At 39.7% G+C, this 20,203-nt stretch overlaps 1 protein-coding gene across 1 annotated transcript; it reads left to right on the top strand.

Moving 5' to 3' along the window:
• The first annotated feature begins 5,600 nt into the window (after nt 1–5,600).
• PRR11 (proline rich 11) lies at nt 5,601–17,842 on the top strand. Its single transcript, XM_059996335.1, has 9 exons — nt 5,601–5,728; nt 7,170–7,320; nt 7,942–8,064; nt 10,320–10,577; nt 11,915–12,013; nt 12,375–12,487; nt 13,387–13,446; nt 13,536–13,632; nt 16,973–17,842. The coding sequence occupies exons 1-9, from the start codon at nt 5,601–5,603 to the stop codon at nt 17,054–17,056; spliced, it is 1,113 nt and encodes a 370-aa protein (XP_059852318.1). The 3' UTR covers nt 17,057–17,842.
• Nucleotides 17,843–20,203: the final 2,361 nt, after the last annotated feature.

Here is a 20,203-nt window from a genome sequence, read left to right as displayed (position 1 = left end):
TCTAGTGGTGCGTGGGCTTAGTTGCCCCGCGGCATGTGGGATCTTAGTTCCCTGACCAGGGATCGAACCCTCATCCCCTGCATTGGAAGACGGATTCTTCACCACTGGACCACCAGGGAAGTCCCACCCCCTCCCAGACATTTTTAATATGCTTACTTTTTCAAGCTCTTATCAGTAACTTGGCCCTAACTTTACAGAAAAAACAGCAAATTCTGCTCAGAATGATCAAACACACTAGGTAATTTATCCATTTCTTTTTTTTTTTTCTCTCCCTGTTTATTTTGGTCTCTGCTCTTCATGGTAAAGACTTTTCCTAAAATGATTGATGATCCTTGGCTGTTATTTATCAAAGGAATACACAAAAAAGATAATTGATTGGCAGCTCAAAGTAGTGGAGGTGGATATTGTCAACCTGTGGGCACCACAGTGGGTAATTGATCATCAAGGACTTGGCCACTTTGGCTAGAACCCCAAATGTCAATATCTGTAGGTCTATTTTCTTGGGCCAGTCAATTTCCCTGGAGAAGAATCTTCTAGTCTCCTCCAGGAGGAATGAGAGATGTGGGGGTTTGAGGCTGAGAATTAAGCTTGGTGGCCTGTAGGACTTCCCTGGTGGCACAGTCGTTAAGAATCCACCTGCCAATGCAGGGGACACGGGTTCAAACCCTGGTCTGGTAGGATCCCACATGCCGCGGAGCAACTAAGCCCCTGCGCCACAACTACTGAGCCTGTGCCCTAGAGCCCGTGAGCCACAACTACTGAAGCCCATGTGCCACAACTACTGAAGCCTGCACGGCTAGAGCCTGTGCTCCACAACAAAGAGAAGCCACTGTAATAAGAAGTCCGCGCACCACAACAAAGAGTAGCCCCCACTCGCCACAACTAGAGAAAGCCCGTGCGCAGCAACGAAGACCCAACGCAGCCCAAAAAAAAAAAAACAAAAAAAACTTGGTGGCCTGTATTTTGGGAGCGGAGCTGAGGAAGGGGATTGAAAGTCTCACTTTTCGGTTAGGATCATCCCCTATCTTCTGTATAGTGACAGAGACATGACCCTGCTATGCTTGGTGACCCAAATTCAGCACCTCTAGGTTCGACTTCTCCAGAGAATAAACCTGTCCATAAAATGAAAGCCAGGACACTGCCTGGCTGTAAGGATGGGAGGGCAGAAGTCAAAGGCCTATCCAATTCTTATAAAGACTTTTAATCAATCCAATTTAAGCCCTACCCCAAACCTTCAAAGGAGCTAGGTGCTTTCAAGTCCCGAATCTTCTCAGAGTTCTGGGAATGGTCTTGCTTCCTGTTGGCTTCCCTACCAGGCAGGCAAGCCTCAGCTTTCCTCTGCTTTGCCAAGTCAGTTACTACTACTTGTAGATGATTTAGTTCACATCTGTCATCTATTATAGGGTCTACTCCCATTCTTCGTCCTGTGGGTTTATGCCTTTTTTATTCCTTTACTGCCTTTTTCATGATGTTTTCATGATGCTCCACCAGTAGTGTGCTAATAAATATTTATAAATATATATATCATAATTTTATTATAAATTACTGATATTATATACTGTTATGATATATAACATAATTATTATAAGCAATGATAAAATATATAATACTCATAAATTTCATAGCCAATTGATTCTCACAAAATGCTATTATTGATTTTTATAGACTTCTTTTATTTGTAACCAACCTGTGGTTGCAATCTATGAACAAGCTTAGTCCCGATATGAATGTTGGTTTATATTTTCATTTACTCTGTGAAGTAAGACAAAAGCAAAACACAAAGATTTATTTTGGAACTTCACTTCAGTAAGCAACCTCTGATGAATCAGATAATCATTTTCAAATACTGGAATAATACTCCTCAATTTTTTTGTGCTATTCACAATGTAACTACAGACAAGAAACACTTTTAAGTTTAATCTGCACTATTAACATTCTTTTCATCACTTTCTTAACAATCAACAAAATAATAAACCAAGCCTTAATTTGTAGTGTTTTATAATAGCCGTGGTGTAAATTCTCCCATCATGGGCAATTTCAAGTTTCCAATATGAAGTCACTGAATGTGCAGTTGGGAAAAAATGAGCAATAATACACCATTCTAAAGCATTTTCACTGTATAGATACAATCAGGTAAAAAAAAAAAAAAAACCAAAACCTCAAGAGCATACATAATAGTAAGATCATTAGGGAGTGGTGAGTTTTGTGTATTGATTATCTTTTAAAATATAAATTACCTAATTGTAAGTTTATATAACTTAATTTAAATGGTAGATTTGTTTAACAACTGGCTCACAGACTTCCTAAAAATGTAAAAGTCGGGGCTAATCCCAACACACCACTGGAGTGGAGGTTAAGGTATAGAGTCAATCCACTGAGTTTAACCAGAACATCCAGCTCCTTTCTAAAGTCTGTTTTCATAACTGAGGGATTGATTGGTGAATGTAGGAAAAAGGGAGGCCGGAGGCCAGTTCTCTGTGTCAGTTTGCTCTCTAACAAAAGACATCAAGGCAGGTGAGAGAGGGAACAGGAACAGAATGTGGGAGGGCTGTGAAGGGGCAGACGGAAGACAGGAAGGGGAGGTTACTGGGGAAATCTCAGATTCTGGAGATCCCAACCAGTGAACTCTGGGCCTTGGATAGAGGTTTCCAGTGACATTTCTTGACAGGTAGTCTTGGCCATGGATTTGATGAGGTTTAATTTCTTTTCCAAGCAACCATAAGTTTTTTTTTGCTTCCTGAGGCTTTCCTAAATATCTTCATTCGTAGTATTTTTGTTTTGTGGGTTTTTTTTAATCCTGTAGATATCCCTTGTGTTTAATAATCCCCACTTAGCCTTTATTCATTATTTCAGTAGAAAGGAAAAGTGATGCAATAAAGGTGAAATCAGGTGTCTTGGGGTATGTCTCCCAAGCCTGTAAGAACAGTTAAGAAATACGCTGTTAATCTGAGGTCTGGCAATTTGTTAAATAAGATGCTATCAAGAAACTTTACTCCTAGACCAGTTGTTGACTTACGTTCTATCACCCATTGCCATGGAGGGTGCCCTCTGCGAGTCCAGTGCTCTTGGAACTAAAACATTTCTTAGTTTTTACTATCCACATTGGAGCTGGGGGAGGTTCTTCAGCCCTTGGAATCTGAGAGCTGAGCAAGCATAGAGCTACATACCAAGTACTGGAGGGTTACAGGGTGAACAAAAGTGGAATGAATGTGTATTTTAAAGACCAATTGTTCCTATTCAAATGTAAGTTTGAAGAGAAGGAGGCCCAGCCTTTGAGACCATTTTTAGTTCTGCTACTTGAATAAGGACATCTTTGTTCCTCAGGTAGCAAAAACTGAAACCGGCAAAGCACTTCTTCACATCACACCAGCTCTGACTTAATTTTCTTCAGAAAAGGATTCTGGGTTAAAATCTAAATATACTAGTTAGTGTTTAAAAGTGCTTTAAAATAAATGTTTTGAAACACCCATGTCTTAGATTTGGGGTAATTGTTATTTTGTTGTATATCACCTATTCTATTATTGCATCACAGTGTATTAGGAAGAAAGTGGTCTTTGGAGACTTATGAATCTGGACTTAATGCTTTATTGCATTACATTGGATAAATCATCTCATCTTTCTAAGCCTCAATTTATTCTTATGTAAAAATGGGAATAAAAATCCTCTTCCTCAGGAAAAATGCCTTGCACGGTAATGAAGATTCACTGAAAAAAATGTATGTGAAGGTGTCTAAAAGTAAATGGGCATTATATAAATGGTTAGTTTTGTTTTTCTTTCACTACCAACTCAACTTTGTACATTGGAATCTCAGTAAATGTTACCAGCAAAGAAATTTACTTCCTTTTAATAACTGACATAACCGAACTGTAGCCATCTTCTCTGTTATTGCTACCGAACCAAACTCAGGTCCACTTACCCAACTCAGAGCAAAGCTGATCAACTGACACCAGGTTGTGGTGAAGTACAGTGTTTATTGCAGGGCACCAAACAAGGAGAAAGGGCAGCTGGTGCTGAAAAGCGCCAAAGTCCTCCATGGCTTTCAGGCAAGGATTTTTTTTGGCTGCATCACACAGCATGCGGGAGTTTCCAGAACAGGGATCGAACCCACAGCCCCTGCAGTGGAAGCGTGGACTCTTAACCACTGAGCCACCAGGGAAGCCCAGGAAAGGATTTTTAAAGGCAGCATTAGGGGTGAGGGTAATAGGATGCCTGATCAGCTGGTGGACTTTCAACTTTTTGGTTGGTGGTAAGGTAACAGGGTGATATCTGGGGAATCTTAATCATCAACATTTATGGTTCTAACCAGTCTGGGGTCTAAATGCTGGTGGTCAGCATGTGGTAACCATCTTTTACCTGGGGGGTGTGGTCTTAGATTCTGCAGGACAACACAAAGATATGCATCAGATCATTATATATATCCCTTGAGGAGGAACTAGGAGTCCTGTGACTGTTTTATCTCTGAATTATTGTTTAACCTATCATTGTTTCTGCATTCCCTCACTTTTCTAACTAGTAACTGCTTGAGTCTGCTCTTTGGAACTTGAGGAAGGCTTAGGAGACTGAAGTCTTTTTTCTACAAACAAGAGAAAGGGAACAAAAAGGGCTTTTGTACTGGGAAGGCCCTGAAAGGTCCTGCTTGATTTCATTATAAAGAAAGGGAAATTCACTTGACTTAATGAAGAAAAGCAAACCAAGCAAAACAAAAACAAAATTAGAGAGTAATATAATGCCAAAGCCAAGGTATCTCTAGAGATAGTTTAAATCTGGGTTTAAATTTTCCTCCAGTTTAGGGTGATCTTGGGTGGCTGTGAGGTGGCTCCAGCCTGCGGTGGCTTGAAGTGGGACCTCAGTTCCCTGACCAGGGATTGAACCCTGACCACAGCACTGCCCTGGTGCTTGTCTGCTTTGAAGAAAGAATTCGGCAAAGAGATAAAAAGTAGTGAGACAAGTAACATGCTTATTAGGAGAGAAGATACATGCAGAGAAAGCACGGGTGAACTCAGAGAGCAAGAGAGAGAGAGCGGCACACACTTTTGGGGTGGATTATGTTACTTATATGGGGGCAGTTCTGGGTTACCACTGGCCAATCATCTTGCTTTGTCTGACTTTGAGTCCATGTTTGGTCTGGCACAGGGCCCTCCCCTGTGTGCATGCACATCTTTTAGCCGAGATGGATTCCATCTTTGGTCTCTGAGGAGTTAGCAGAACATATTATGGTCTGGCTCCCCCTCCCCAAGGATCCTTTTTGCACATGTGTCGCTTGGGGGTCTCCTTGACCTCAAGAATGAGAAATATGTGGTCTCTTTAGCTTTTTATCCAAACAGAACTCAGCTCCTTCTTGCTCCTGCCATTATCTTCATCTTGAAATATCTGTCTACAGGGGACAGATTCCAGCTGCTCAGCCTGGGGCCCATCTATCTCCTGCCTCAAGGGGACTCTGGGTTGCTGGTGGTGACCTATTTCCTAACCAAGGTGGCGGTTACAAGAATGTGTTCACTTTGTGATAATTTATTGAACTGTAGTTAAAACTTGTGTATTTTCTATGTATATGTATTATTCCTCAATAAAAAACGTAAAAACAAATTTTCTCTACAGAAACCATGCCCAAGTTCAAGCAACGAAGAAGAAAGCTAAAAGCCAAAGCGAAAAGATTTTTCAAAAGAAAAGAGGCCTCTCACTTTCAGTCTAAGCTAGTTACACCTCCCGCTCCACCACCCTCACCAGAAAGGTAAGGCGTAATATGGAACAGAGAAAATATTAAAAATCTGATCATTTTAGGAACAAGTTACCAGATTTAGCAAATAAAGATACAGAACACCCAGTTAAATTCGAATTTCAGATGAACAATGAATGAGTTTTTTGTATTGTTCCATGCAACATTTCTAACATACTTATACTAAAAAGTTATTCACCCTTTATCTGAAATTAAATTTTAACTGAGCGTCCTGATTTTATGTAGCGATCATAGCTTAAGAGTTCAAATGAAGTAAAAATCACAAGGAATTGTGTTTGAGGTGCACAGTAACTATTTTCTACTTTCCTAGTCGATTTAATTGTATAAACCTGGTAACTTAGTGATGAAAGAGGTGTATATGACTAAAACTTAAATCTTTATTTTGGTAAAGTTTGATCATTTATTCTCTGGGACTCAGGGCTTAAATGTGTTATTAAAAGAGACTCTAAAATCTAAGAACTCTAAGGCAGTAGGTTTCACAATAACATATTTATACATTTTTTGTTAAAGGTCTCTTTACAGAAAAAATTTTAAAACAAACAGACCCTCAAAAAGCAGTAACCATGATACCATCCTTGACTCCTCTCTCTCCCGAATGTTGCAAAAGCCTTCTAACTGGTCTTCCTGCTCTGCCCTTGCTGCCTCTGCAGTGTATTTCAACATAGCAGCCAAAGTGAGCCTATTAAAATCATTTCGTATTGCTCCTCTGCTGAAATTCTCCAAGGTCTTCCTCTATCAGAGTAAAAATGAAAATCCTTTGTATGACCAACAAGACCTTTATGGTCTGATTCACATTATCTGTTAATCCTCTTCCTTCAATCTTTCCACCCTAGTCATCTGGCCTCCTTGCTATTCCTCAAACACCTCAGACAAACTCCCACCTCAGGGCCTTTGCACTTACTATTGCTCTTGCCAGGAATGCTCTTATCCCAAATATTTGCTCTGCTAGTTTCTTCACTTCCTTGACGTTTGTTCTCAAAAGTCACCTTTTCGGTGAGACATTCCCTGGCTACCCTATCTAAATTTTCACCTCCACCCAACGTTTCACATTCCCTCTCTTGCTTTATCTTTTGCTCCTTAGCATTTGTTCACTACCTAACAACCCACATATATTATTCATTTAGTTATTTTTACCTTTCTTCCATGAAACTGTAAATTCTATGAGGGCAGGATTTTTATCTATTTTGTTCATTACTAAATCTCAGATACCTATTTGTTTACTATGTTGTTTTATTTATTACTATTTATTTACTCAATAAATATTTGTTGCATAAGTTAATCTGGGAATTCTAGAAGTAAATGAAGAATTTGGCTTTAGATAGTCTCTGCTCCTGAGTCATACTATAAAACTAGCTTGTTATTTAATTAGACTTAGGAGTTAATTCTAATTCCAACTTAGGAGTTTTTGCTTTGTTTGGTTTTGTTTTTCCTACAGAGTGGTTATTCCTTCAACAGATACACCCCTTAGCAGAAGCTGGCTAAGACCGTCCTGGAACTTCAAATTTCCCAATTTTAAAGATGCAGTAAAGCTTTGGACAAATAGAGTATGGTCTATATACAACTGGTTTCAGAACTGCATGGCCTGGGTATGGGTTTGACATACATATTTTCAGCATTTCGGTTTTTCTGCATACTGGGTGTGTGTGTTCATGTGTGTGTGTGCTCAGGTCAGCAGACACTCAGGCTAAACTCAGATGAGATGAAATTTTGTGGTCATGTCTGCCCTCAATTTTTTTTTTTTTTTTTTGGCTGTACGCAGGCCTCTCACTGTTGTGGCCTCTCCCATTGCGGAGCGCAGGCTCAGCGGTCATGGCTCACGGGCCCAGCCGCTCCGCGACATGTGGGATCTTCCCGGACCGGGGCACGAACCCGTGTCCCCTGCATCGGCAGGCAGACTCTCAACCACTGTGCCACCAGGGAAGCCCAATTTTTTTTTCAATAAAAAAAATTTTTTTAATTGAAATATAGTTGATTTACAATGTGTTAGTTTCAGGTATACTGCAAAGTGATTCAGTTACACACACACATACACACATATTTTCATAGTATTTTCCATTATAAATTATTATAAGATATTGAATATAGTTTCCTGTGCTATACAGTAGGTCCTTGTTATTGCCTTCACTTCTATAAAACATACATCAAACCACTTTCTTGTCCTTATCATATTGCTCATTGGATTCAGGCTTGATTATTTTTAATTTCAGAGTTTGGAAGTATTGAAAGACACCATCTTTCCATCCCGTTTCTGCCACCAAGAACTTCATAGTCTAAAACAACGGTTTCGCATTTTGGAAAGTGAATTACACAAGCTCCAGGAAGCATTGAAGGTTAGTATTATCAAATGAAAAACAAATCCAGAATTAGGTAAGGAGGGAAGGGGTTGTCCCCCATTGGAACCCCAGTGTGCTTTTACTAGAAGGAGGAGTGGCTACAGGCTAGTGCTAGTTCTGGGCATGTCTGCTCTCAGGTCTAGTCCTTAAACTTCAGAGGCTCTGCTGGAGGGGGGCTGACCCCTGCAGGCTACATTCCCCAAGCTCCATGTCATCTGGCTCCTGGTGTGCTGGACTAATGGGAGACACTGATGAGAGATTAGAAGGAGAGAGAGGATGGGGTATTTTTCCCCTTTGTTCTCTGTGTTGGGCAATTTCTCCAGCAATTGTTGTTGTTGCCTCCCTAACTCCAGCTCCCACTAGGTAAGTCAACCATGTTTCTAGATTCTCTGGGTTAACCCAGCTCCAGAGATCTGGTTATACTGTCCTTCTCTTTGGCCATGCAGTGTCAGGGTGTTCATGGCTTTATGCCGTTGCTAATCTCTGGGATGCCTCACTGTCCCCTGCGTGCTTCTCAGCTCTTCCATCAGCAGTATAACCAACTCACTATATTACATGTCCCCTCTTCTAAATACTCAGGGTGGTTTCTATTTTCTTGACTGATGTAGGCAGGAAAAAACTATAAATATCCACTCTCTCCGAACTCCCCTAAGCAGGACCCCTATTCTCAGTGTCTAAAACCTAAAGAATAAACATTGTGCTCATTGGTTTGGAGAGACACTTCCGGGATTACACCCCTACTTCCAGAATTTGTGCCTCAAGATGAGCTAACCAGAGGAGGAAAGGCAAATCACCTCATTACCTGGACTTCACAACCTGGACCTCAGTTTCTTCATCTATAAAGTGGGAAGATGCCATCTGTAGTGAGCTGAATGATGGCCCCCCAAAAGACATGTCCAAGTCCTAATCCCTAGAACCTGTAAATATTACCTTTTTTGGGAAAAGGGTCTTTGCAGATATATAATTGAGTTAAGGATTTTGAGGTGAGGAGATCATACTTTATTATCTGGGGGGACCCTCAATCCAGTGACAAGTGTCCTTATAAAAGACACGCAGAGTAGAACATACAGAGAAGAGGAGAAGCAGTGGGACCACAGAGGCAGAGAGTGGAGTCATGGGGCCTCAAACCAAAGGATGCCAGTAGATTCCAGAAGCTGGAAGAGACAAGAAACAGATTCTTCCCTGGAGCCTTCATAGGGAGTGCAGTCCTACTGACACCTTGATTTCAGTCTTCTAACCTCCAGGACTGTGAGAGAATGAATTTTGTTTTAAGCCACCAAGTTTGTGATACTTTGTTACAGCAGCCTGTAGTATGCCCCCTTACTTCTTAGGGTTGTTGTATTCATCTGCTAGGGCTGCCATAACAAAGTAGCACAGACTGGGTGACTTATACAATAAAAATTTATTTTCTCACAATTTTGGAGGCCAGAAGTCTAGGCTCAAGGTGTTGGTAGGGTTGGCTTCTTCTAATGACTTTCTCCTCGACTTGCCTTCTATGTCCTCAGATTGTCTTTTCTCTGTGCACATGCATCCCTGGTGTCTCCTGTTTGTTCAAGTTTCGTCTTTATATAAGGACACCAGTCACATTGGATTAGAGCCCACCCTAATGGCTCCTTTTAATTTAATCACTTCTTTAAAGGCCCTATCTCCAAATACAATCACATTCTGAGGTACTGGGGGTTGAGGGTTCAATATATGAGTTGTAATGGGGGAGGACAATTCAGCCCATAACAGTCATGTTCCAGGCCCTTGAACTTTTCTATCAGCTCCTTGAACATACTATATTCTTGGTTGCATTGTTTTTCCCTCTGCCAGGAACTCTTCCCCCAGTTTTTCTCTCCCTTCTTCACCTGCTAAAGCTAAATTCATCTTTGAGATCATGGCTAAATATCACTCCCCAGACCTCTGACTATTCATGCTCACAGCACACTTCATGGCTCTTATTGAAGTATCATTTTGGTTTGTTTTGAATGTGTTTTGTGTATGTTTAATGTCTTGTCTTCCTCGCCGGACTGTCAGCTCGATGAGGTGACAGACAGGGCTCATATTGTACCCACAGTGCCTGGCATATAGCACACACAAAACAAATATATGAATGAATGAATGAGCTTGTGATAAATGAGAAAATATTACGGAGCATATGGTATACTGAGAAAGCATTCAATACATGGTAGGTATGGTTTTGATGACTCTCAACCATAAGAACCAAATAAATCTGTTCTTCAGTTGCCAACTGTAACGTTTTCTTCCAGGCCGTCTCAGAAAATTCTTCCTGTCCAAGCTGTGGTCAGATGTGTCACATGCGTGGTAAACTTACAAATGTGCCTGCATGTGCTCTAACCACCCCTGGAGACTCCGAGGCTGTACTGCTCACCTCACTGCCACAGCCAGCCAGTCGTCATCCTCCGCCCCCGCCCCCGCCCCCGCCCCCTCCGCCCCCGCTCCCTCCGCCTCCACCACTGACAGCACCTTTGCTGCTCAGAAAATCTGATCTCACTAAGGCACATCAGGTAAAAAACAATCTAGTAAAGGTGTGTTTTGGTCAGTGTGTAATGAAGGAGTACAGCCAGGTGTCCTTTTAAGGCTGGGCTAAGGGCTTTGACAGGAAGGGCTGCATTTTGTTCTGTTTCCATATCTTAATTATGTCAATTATTGTTTTTAAAGACACAGTCCTCTGAGAGATCACGAAAGTGGGATTTGGAAATGAAAGTGATTTTTTTCAAGGATAAATGAATGAAATCCAGCAAGGTGGGAGATTCCTGTTGGATTCTTTACAAAAATGGAAATCTCTGTGGGAAACCAAATTAAAAACAAAGATAGCTTAGTGAGTGAAGTCAGAATAAAAAGAATTTGTGGATCCTAAAGTATAATGCCATTAGGCTGGAGAACCAGTCTCCATTAGAGTTACTTATCTTCCAAGGGGACCAGAGTATTTGTGAATCACTAAGATAGGCCTGGCCCTATTTAAAAATCTGCTGAATTTTCACTACAGATATATTTGGTTGAAAATGGCTGAATTAAATGCAGAGCCTATTGTTATATTTGCCCTAATATATACCTCTTTGAATATACGTCCTTCCTCTGTGGGAACTGAGTCATCCTTTTAGGGAGATCAGGCAAAACTTCACTTTGTTTTTTTTTTTTTAACTTGCTCTTTAAAAAAATTTTTTAAATTAATTAACTTATTTTTATTTTTGGCTACGTTGGGTCTTCGTTACCGCGCGCGGGCTCCCTCTAGTTGTGGCGAGCGGGGGCTACTCTTTGTTGCGGTGCACGGGCTTCTCATTGCAGTGGCTTCTCTTGTTGCGCAGCACGGGCTCTAGGCGCGCGGACTTCAGTAGTTGTGGCGCACGGGTTTAGTAGTTGTGGCTCGCGGGCTCTAGAGCGCAGGCTCAGAAGTTGTGGCGCACGGGTTTCGTTGCTCCATGGCATGTGAGATCTTCCCGAACCAGGGCTCGAACCCATGTCCCCTGCATTGGCAGGTGGATTCTTAACCACTGAGCCACCAGGGAAGTCCCCAAAATTTCACTTTGATTTAAGGAACTCCTTCATCTCCTGTCCTATTACAATGACTCCTAAGGAAGATGCATAGTTACAAGGAACTAGCCCATCTCTTACTATCAAAGCCTTACATTTTGGTGAATACTTTTCAATAGCCTTAGCATCCATGGATACTGAAAACAGAATTGTTCTTGGTTGAATGGAAAGAATTTGATAGGCTCCTAGGGGAAATAAGAGTTAATTTTTAAGTTAATTTTTAAAGAGTCTTTAAAAATTAAATTTGGATTTGCATTTGACTAGATGTCCTGGTTCCAATTTGAATTCTAACCTCTCCATGTATTTTAAGGCTGGACCATTAAAAAAAAATGTACCCATGCATATAACAGTTAAAGATCTACTGACTGTGAAATTAAAGAAGACACAGAGTTTTGATGAAAGGAGGAAGGTAAGATGTCATTGACCAAACGTGGTCTTTCGGCTTTTAACCTGGTTGTCCCTTAATGGAAAATAAGCATAAGTCTTAAATATAGAAACCATTCTGAGGTAAGTATTTGATTATTTTTTTCTTGAGTAATTTTGGATCTCCTCAACAAAATAGGTAAATCCCCAAATTATTTAATTAGGCAGTTTTATCTACCAACCATTAGTTTGAAGAGGCAGAGATATACTTTGAAGCTTTGGAATAAAAATTGAATAGATATATCTTACACATATTCAGCACTCAAATATTTATTGTTTTAGTATGTTTACATTTTGAATGCTATTTTTAAATGTGTTTTTAATAGTGTCTCATTTTGTGATTAAAGCTTGTACCATCACCAAAGGCACAGAATCCACTAGTTACTGTCTCCGACCTGCGGTGCGTTTCCCTGAAACCGAAGTCCAAAGTGTTATCAACTCGAGTTACAAATGTCTTAATGTAAGGAAATACACAGTACTACACTCTACTGCTACTTAAAATAATGATTTTTTGCTTATTTCTAACTTTAAAAGTTACATGTGATCATTGAAAATTGAAATCTACAGAAACGTTTCAAGAAGAAAACAAAAATCATGCAAGTAATCCTATCATTGGAGATAGCCACATACTGTTAACATACTGTTGTTTATCATTCTAGTCTTTCTCTGGACATATACTCTATTATTTCCATTTCATGATGCTGTTTATTACAAAATACACCATTGATTTAATAACAGATTGGGGGGGGAATATTATCAGGAATTTTCAAAGCAGCACAATTTCAGAAATAATAAAATAAGAAAACTAGTTTTCTTGGAATTAATGAAACATGATATGTTTATGTTTTGGAATCAATGAAATATGATATGTTTATGTGTGTACCTGTGTATAATCATTATACATACAGATATGGATTTTCCCATTAATATGTCATGAACTTTCCCATATCTCATTAAAAATTAGTTTAAACCATCATTTTGACTTCTTCAATAGATGCAGTTTTTTAATATGTGAATTTCATAGATAAAAATCCTGTTTTGAGACATTTATGTTGTTTGTGATTTTTTTTTTTCTATAACTCTTCAGTAAACATCCTTGTCCATCATCTGTATGCATAGCTGAGTTTTGCCCTAAGATGGATTCTTACATGTGTAATTACTGAGTCAAAAACTATTACTTACTAGAATCACTATATCACTTTATGCTCCTATCTGCATCTACTGCTATTTTTAAATGTAATAAATAGTAACAAATGCAACAAACTACTTTCTAGGATGTTGCCTATAGAAATGACTGCTTTGCTTTGGAAAAATTATAAAATCTGGGAAGCTCTAACTTTTGTTTCTGTATTTTATCAGTACTCCTGGTAAAAGCCAGTTAGATCTGCGAAAACTACTCAGAAAAGTCGATGTAGAGAGGTAATCCACTCTCCTATCTTTATGCTTTCTAAATTCATTTGAAAATTCAGCATAAAACACAGCTCCTAATATTTTCAATACCTTTGCAGGAGCCCAGGTGGAACCCCACTTACCAATAAAGAAAATATGGAAACAGGAACTGGGCTGACCCCAGTAATGACCCAGGCCTTGAAGAGAAAGTTTCAGGTAAGCCTTTAGGGAAAAAAAGACTTTGGATCCTTTTCTTCAAATGTATTTATTTAGAATCATAATCTAAAGCATCTTTCTTAATAATAGTAATTTTAAAACAGTTCCTTATGCTTTATAAAGCACTTTCATATTTAGGCTTCAAGAAATTCTATGAGATAGCTAGTATTATCATCTCCACTTTAGCAATGAACGTCTGGCTTTATTAATTTCATTAATAAGTATTTATTAAGCACTTCCTAATATGCCAGGCACTGTGCTGGAGTACCAGGGGTATAGTGGTAAGCAAAAACAGACACAGATCTGCTCTCTTGGATCTTTCGGTCTAGTGGGGAAAGTAGATATTAATCATATAATCACAATTTGTATAATTTTGCACTGAAGTAACTTCTGTGAAGGAAAGGAACAAGATTCTGTTGGGGGGAACTTGATCTAGCCTGGATGATCTAGGAAAGATTCCCTTAGGAAGGGATGAGGTAAGACTTGAAAGATGAATAGGCATTAACTGGAGAGGGTACCTGTGGAGTGAGCCCACCTGGGATGTCAGGGAGGAGAGCTCTAGGGAAAAAGAACAGCAGGTGCAAGGGTCTCATTGTGGGAGGGATCACAGTCTATCTGAGGAATTGAAAAGTGGCCGGTGTGGCTGTAACAGAAAGATAGGAATAGAGATGGGGATAGGAGTCAGATCATGCAGAGCTGATAAGAAAAGGTCTTGGAAGCTTTCTTCTTTGTCACCTACATGTATGACCCATACACCAAAATCCAGTGCATCAGCTGGCCCTTGTGTGATTTCTTCCAAACCCTATTTGTCTCATCTCCCTGATCACCTCTATCATCAGATCTGTGAGAAGGAGCCATCCTTCCACCACCCCTGCTAGAGTGCCGGGGCACAGGGCTGCTGGCCTCTTTGGCTATGAAGCTTATATTTCCATCTCCCTCTGGGCCAAGAGACACACCACAAACTCCACTGCAGACACTCTTCCCACCCCAGCACTGTCCTCCCTTCCTTCATTCCCTTGTTAAGAATCAGTGCCTTTTGCAAAAGAAATAAATGCAAAAATAAACAAATGACAACTAATCAAACTTGTAAGCTTATACACAGCAAAGGAAACCATAAGCAAAACAAAAAGACAGCCTACAGGGACTTCCCTGGCAGTACAGTGGTTAAGACTTCACCTACCAATGCAGGGGGTGTGGGTTCAATTCCTGGTCAGGGAGCTAAGATCCCACATGCCTCTAGACCAAAAAACCAAAACATAAAACAGAAGCAATAATGTAACAAATTCAATAAAGACTTTAAAAATGGTCCACATCAAAAAAATCTTAAAAAAACAAAAAAGACAGCAGAATACAACCTGAATTTAAAAAAAAAAAAAAAAAAAAGGCAACATACAGACTGGGAGAAAATATTTGCAAACAATGTGACTGACAAGGGCTTAATTTCCAAAATATACAGACAGCTCATGCAACTCAGTAACAAGAAAAACAAACAACCCAATCCAAAAAAATGGGCAGAAGACCTAAATAGACATTTCTCCAAAGAAGACATACAGATGGGCAACAGGAACATGAAAAGATGCTCCACATTGCTAATTATTGGAGAAATGCACTGGTCAGAATGGCCATCATCAAAAAGTCTACAAATAATAAATGCTAGAGAGGGTGTGGGTAAAAGGGAACACTCCTACACTGTCGGTGGAAATGTAAATTGGTGTAGCCACTATGGAAAACAGGATGGAGATTACTTAAAAAACTAAAAATAGAGTTACCATATGATCCAGCAATCCCACTACTGGGCATCTATCCAGAAAAGACAAAAACTCTAATTAAAAGAGATACATGTACACCAATGTTCATAGCAGGACTACTTATAAATAGCCAAGACATGGAAGCAACCTAAATGTCCATCAGCAGATGAATGGATAAAGAAGATGTGGTACACACACACACGCGCAAACACACATGCAAACACACATACACAATGGAATAGTACTCAGTCATAAGAAAGAATGAAATACTGCCATTTGCAGCAACACAGATGGACCTAGAGATTGTCATACTAAGTGAAGTTAGGCAGAGAAAGACAAATATTATATATCACTTATATGGAATCTAAAAAAAATAATGCAAATGAACTTATTTACAAAACTGAAATAGACTCACAGACATAGAAAATAAACTTACAGTTACCAAAGGCGGGGGGTGGGGGGAGGGATAAATTGGGAACATGGGATTAACAGATACACACTACTATATATAAAATAGATAAACAACAAGGATTTACTGTATAGTGCAGGGAACTATATTCACTATCTTGTAATAACCTATAGTGGAAAAGAATCTGAAGCTGTACACCTGAAACTAATACAACATTGTAAATCAACTACCGTTTAAAAAAGAGAGAATCAGTGCCTTTTGCAGGACAGCTTTGTTTCCCTCTTGCCGATCAACTTGGTCCTCCTGGGCACTATATGACCTTCTTTGGAGGTGTGACTGGATTCCTCTTTCCTCCTTTTGGAGCATCCAATAGGAGTCCACCCCCAGATCCTTGGTAATACCACAAATTGTGATGGGCAGAGGGAAGAACCCTCACTTCCTTTCTTTGTTTAGCTCTAGGATCCTTTTTGTCCCTGCCCTACCCCATAACTACTATAGTGGGTTGCGTAATGTGGAAACAATTAAAAATATAGTGAACGATAAACCCATATATTGAGCAATGACATCAAAAATCACACATAAGACCTATGCCATATGTTGTGCTCCTCAAAATCCACTTACTAGAAGATATCTAGTAAAAACTGTTGTTAGACATGGAATGACTTTTCCCACTCCTTAGACTTCCTTTTTCATTTAATTCTGAAGCAACTGTATTAGTTAGGCTTTGCATTTGCCTACTCGTAATAGAAATCTGACTATAGTGACTTAACCAAATAAGGCCTTATTTTTCTTTTCTGCATATGGCCTTGGGAAATAGGCAGTGCGTAACGGGTACAGCAGCTTGACCATGTAATCACCTCTCTTCCATCCTTAATATGTGGCTTTCATCCTTACGGTGCAGAATATCAACACTTCCTGAAGCCTCACGTCCACATTGTAGGCAAGATAAGAAGGGCAAAGGGCAAAAGGGTGTGCTAACTAAGCTGCCCTTCATCTCTTTAAACAGGGGATATCCAGGAACTTCTGATAATATCAGGGAAGCTGGGGAAAAGTGGTTTTTAGAAACCAGATGCATTGCTGCCTTGCATAAAATCTGGGTTTTGTTAGTGAGGAAGAAGAAGAGCTGTGCTGGCCACAAGAACATAATTCATATTATACTTGGGACCTTTGTTTCTTTTCATAGCTGGCTCACCCTAGAAGCCCAACTCAAACTCTGCCACTTTCTACAAGCAGCTTTGATGAACAAAATGATGCCACCTCTGCCTGACTCCATATGATGATCCATAAAATATACAGATAATATTATCCCAATCCTTTTTTTAATGTAGTATGTATAAAGAATTATATTAATATATAATTCATTCGAAGAATTAAAATATGTATGGAGCCCATACATACTGTAGTATAAAGCAAGTATTAGGATATTTTCTAGTTTACATGATCAATAATAGAACAGATGGGAAAATGCAATCCCCAAAGTGATGTTTATCCTGCAATTACCAAATTTAGGTTGGGGAGGTTATTCAAGTTTAACTGGATAACTCTAATTTTTACTCTATAGGTGCAGTTATGACATTAAGAAAATAACCTGGTGCCCATTCATCTTGGGTAGTCTCAGGTAATTGAAAAGCAAAGTATTTCAGCCTGTAAAGTTCATGCATTCATTAAGTGCTACAAACTTAACCATAAAAAACAGACCCTCTAGATTTTATTTCTGTTCCCTATAATCAATTAAGAAGTAAAACCATCCCCCATTCAAACCTAACTGTTCCAAAAGAATTTGAAACAAAAACTCCAATGTGACCTTAAAAATTAGAATATCATGGGACTTTCCTGGTGGTGCAGTGGATGGGACTCCGCTCTCCCAATGCAGGGGGCCTGGGTTCAATCCCTGGTCAGGGAACTAGATCCTGCATACATGCTGCAACTGAGAGTTCGCATACTGCAACTAAGGAGCCTACATGCTGTAACTAAGGAGCTGGCAAGCTGCGACTAAGGAGCCCTGGAGCCACAGCTAAGGAGCCTGCCTGCTGCAACTAAGACCCGGCGTAACCAAAACAATAAATAAATGGTTTTTAAAAAAATTAGAATATCATTTCTAGCATCTTAGGTAGGTAGTTATATTTGGCTTACTGAAGTCTGAGATATTCCTCACTTTGATATCTGCTATCCACATTCATGACGCTAAATATAAATTTCATGAAGACCTCAACAGGAACCTTGTGTTTTCCACAGTGCCCCACCAAGGATTCTCTGAAGTCCATAGCAGGTTCACTGTGAGATCTGATTCCCTGTCCTCAGCCACCTATTGATTCAATAACAGTGATCATGCACACCTCACTGGATTTTGCTTTTTCCTGACAGTACAGGGTTGACAGATTTAGCAAATATAAACACATGACACCCCATCAAAGTCTAATTTCAGATAAACAAATAACTTTTAAGTATAAATATGTCCCATTAAACAATGAATAATTTTTTGAAGTTTAAATATGTCCCCAATATTGCATGGGACATATTTATACTAAAAAATTATTCGTTGTTTATCTGAAATTCAAATTCAACTGAACATCCTATATTTTATTTGGCAACCCTATCAGTCAGTCTTCTACAAAGTTGCCAATTTCTGGGAGCCCCCAGTTTGTCAGACATGTCTACTTAGCAGTAGACACTACTCTAGCTTCAGCCAGGACCCCTAATCACTAATGCGATAAATATGGAAGAAGAGGAACTCTCATTAGGGTAAGTGTGACTCTGAAGGCACAGGATTAGCTTTGATGCTGATAACTTCTGCTGCAGTTCCAAGAATAAGGATAGCAGCTTCTCATGGAGGGGAAACAAGGAGTGGCAGTTTTTCACTGAACTTTCTAGCCCTACAGGAAACAGCTACATAAGATGATATCTCTGAAATATCCCCTGGTTATCTCAGGCTAGAGAGATATTTTAGCAATTTCCCCAAAATGCCTATATTTCCTCAGATACATATAGCTTTGAGATGCCAAATACAGTGTTGTGGAAAGTCACCAAACTGGAAGGCAGACGTGGGGACAGTGTTCTTTTTTTCATGAGACCCACATTTATATTTACATTTATGGATGCAAATTAAACAGATAATGGAAGTTAAGAAATATGTCTGTTTCTGGGATTCCCTGGTGGCTCAGTGGTTAAGAATCCGCCTGCCAATGCAAGGGTCACAGGTTCGAGCCCTGGTCCGGGAAGATCCCACATGCCACGGAGCAACTAAGCCTATGTGCCACAACTACTGAGCCTGCGCTCTAGAGCCCGCGAGCCACAACTACTGAAGCCCGCGTGCCTAGAGCCCGTGCTCCGCAGCGAGAAGCCATGCAGTGCAATGAAGAGTAGCCCCCGCTCGCCACAACTAGAGAAAGCCTGTGCACAGCAACGAAGACCCAATGCAGCCAAAAATAAATAAATTTATATTAAAAAAAAGAAATATGTCTGTTTCTAATAATTTTTTTAAACCTGCTACTATGTTCATATTAAGTGAAATTAAAGGGAATAATCACTGAGAATAAAGCCAGTGAGTATTTGTAAATATTTTCTGGGACATTTATAATGTTTATAATATTAATAAACCACTGTGTACTGTATCAATTTATTTTAAATGATTTGATCATTCTTGTGAGATAAAGGTTCATTTTTAAAAAAAACTATAGAAATCCTATAGATAAACATTTGTAAAGCTGCTATTACCGTTGTACCAGTATTGAAGTGTGTTCTGTCTTACATCTCTTACTAATTTTATGACAGGTTTTATACTGTACCCATTTGAGAATCCTGTAACTGCTATGGCCTCATTAAATTGTTGCTGATCATATGCTTCCAGTGTTTATTTTGAGACTGAGCCTTTGGTCTTTCTCTTCTTTAACATTTTTTTACTAGAAATATTACACATACAGAAAAGTGCATAAAATATAAATATATAAATTAAATCATAAAACACTCATATAAATACCAAAAAAGGGACATTTAAGTGCCTAGAAATCCTGCCTGTGTCCCTCCCTTATCTTAATACTTTTCCTTAAGAAGTAACTATGAAGGACTTCCCTGGTGGCGCAGTGGTTAAGAATCCACCCGCCAACTCAGGACACACGGGTTCAAGCCCTGGCCTGGGAAGATCTCACATGCTGTGGAGCAACTAAGCTTGTGTGCCACAACTACTGAGCCTGTGCTCTAGAGCCCGCGAGCCACAACTACTGGGCTCACAACTACTGAAGCCCACACGCCTAGAGCCCACCACAATGAGAAGTCTGCGTACGGCAAGGAAGAGTAGCCCCCGCTCGCCGCAACTAGAGAAAGCCTGTAAGCAGCAATGAAGACCCAATGCGGCCAAAAATTAAATAATTAAAAAACAAACAAACAAACAAAAACCCAGTAACTACTGATCTGCTTG

The sequence above is a fragment of the Delphinus delphis genome, chromosome 19 (genome assembly GCF_949987515.2).
Source record: "Delphinus delphis chromosome 19, mDelDel1.2, whole genome shotgun sequence".
In the NCBI taxonomy this organism is placed as follows: Eukaryota; Metazoa; Chordata; class Mammalia; order Artiodactyla; family Delphinidae; genus Delphinus; species Delphinus delphis.
Note: the sequence above shows the minus strand (reverse complement) of the source record. Positions and strands in the feature narration are given on the sequence as shown.

Bases quoted from the DNA above. Each gene is read 5' to 3' on its own strand.
- PRR11 (XM_059996335.1), top strand. From the start codon at position 5,601: ATGCCCAAGTTCAAGCAACGAAGAAGAAAGCTAAAAGCCAAAGCGAAA. The intron at 12,014-12,374 runs GTAAGATGTCAT...TTGTGATTAAAG, and splicing joins GTTTTGATGAAAGGAGGAAG to CTTGTACCATCACCAAAGGC. The intron at 13,633-16,972 runs GTAAGCCTTTAG...TTCTTTTCATAG, and splicing joins CCTTGAAGAGAAAGTTTCAG to CTGGCTCACCCTAGAAGCCC.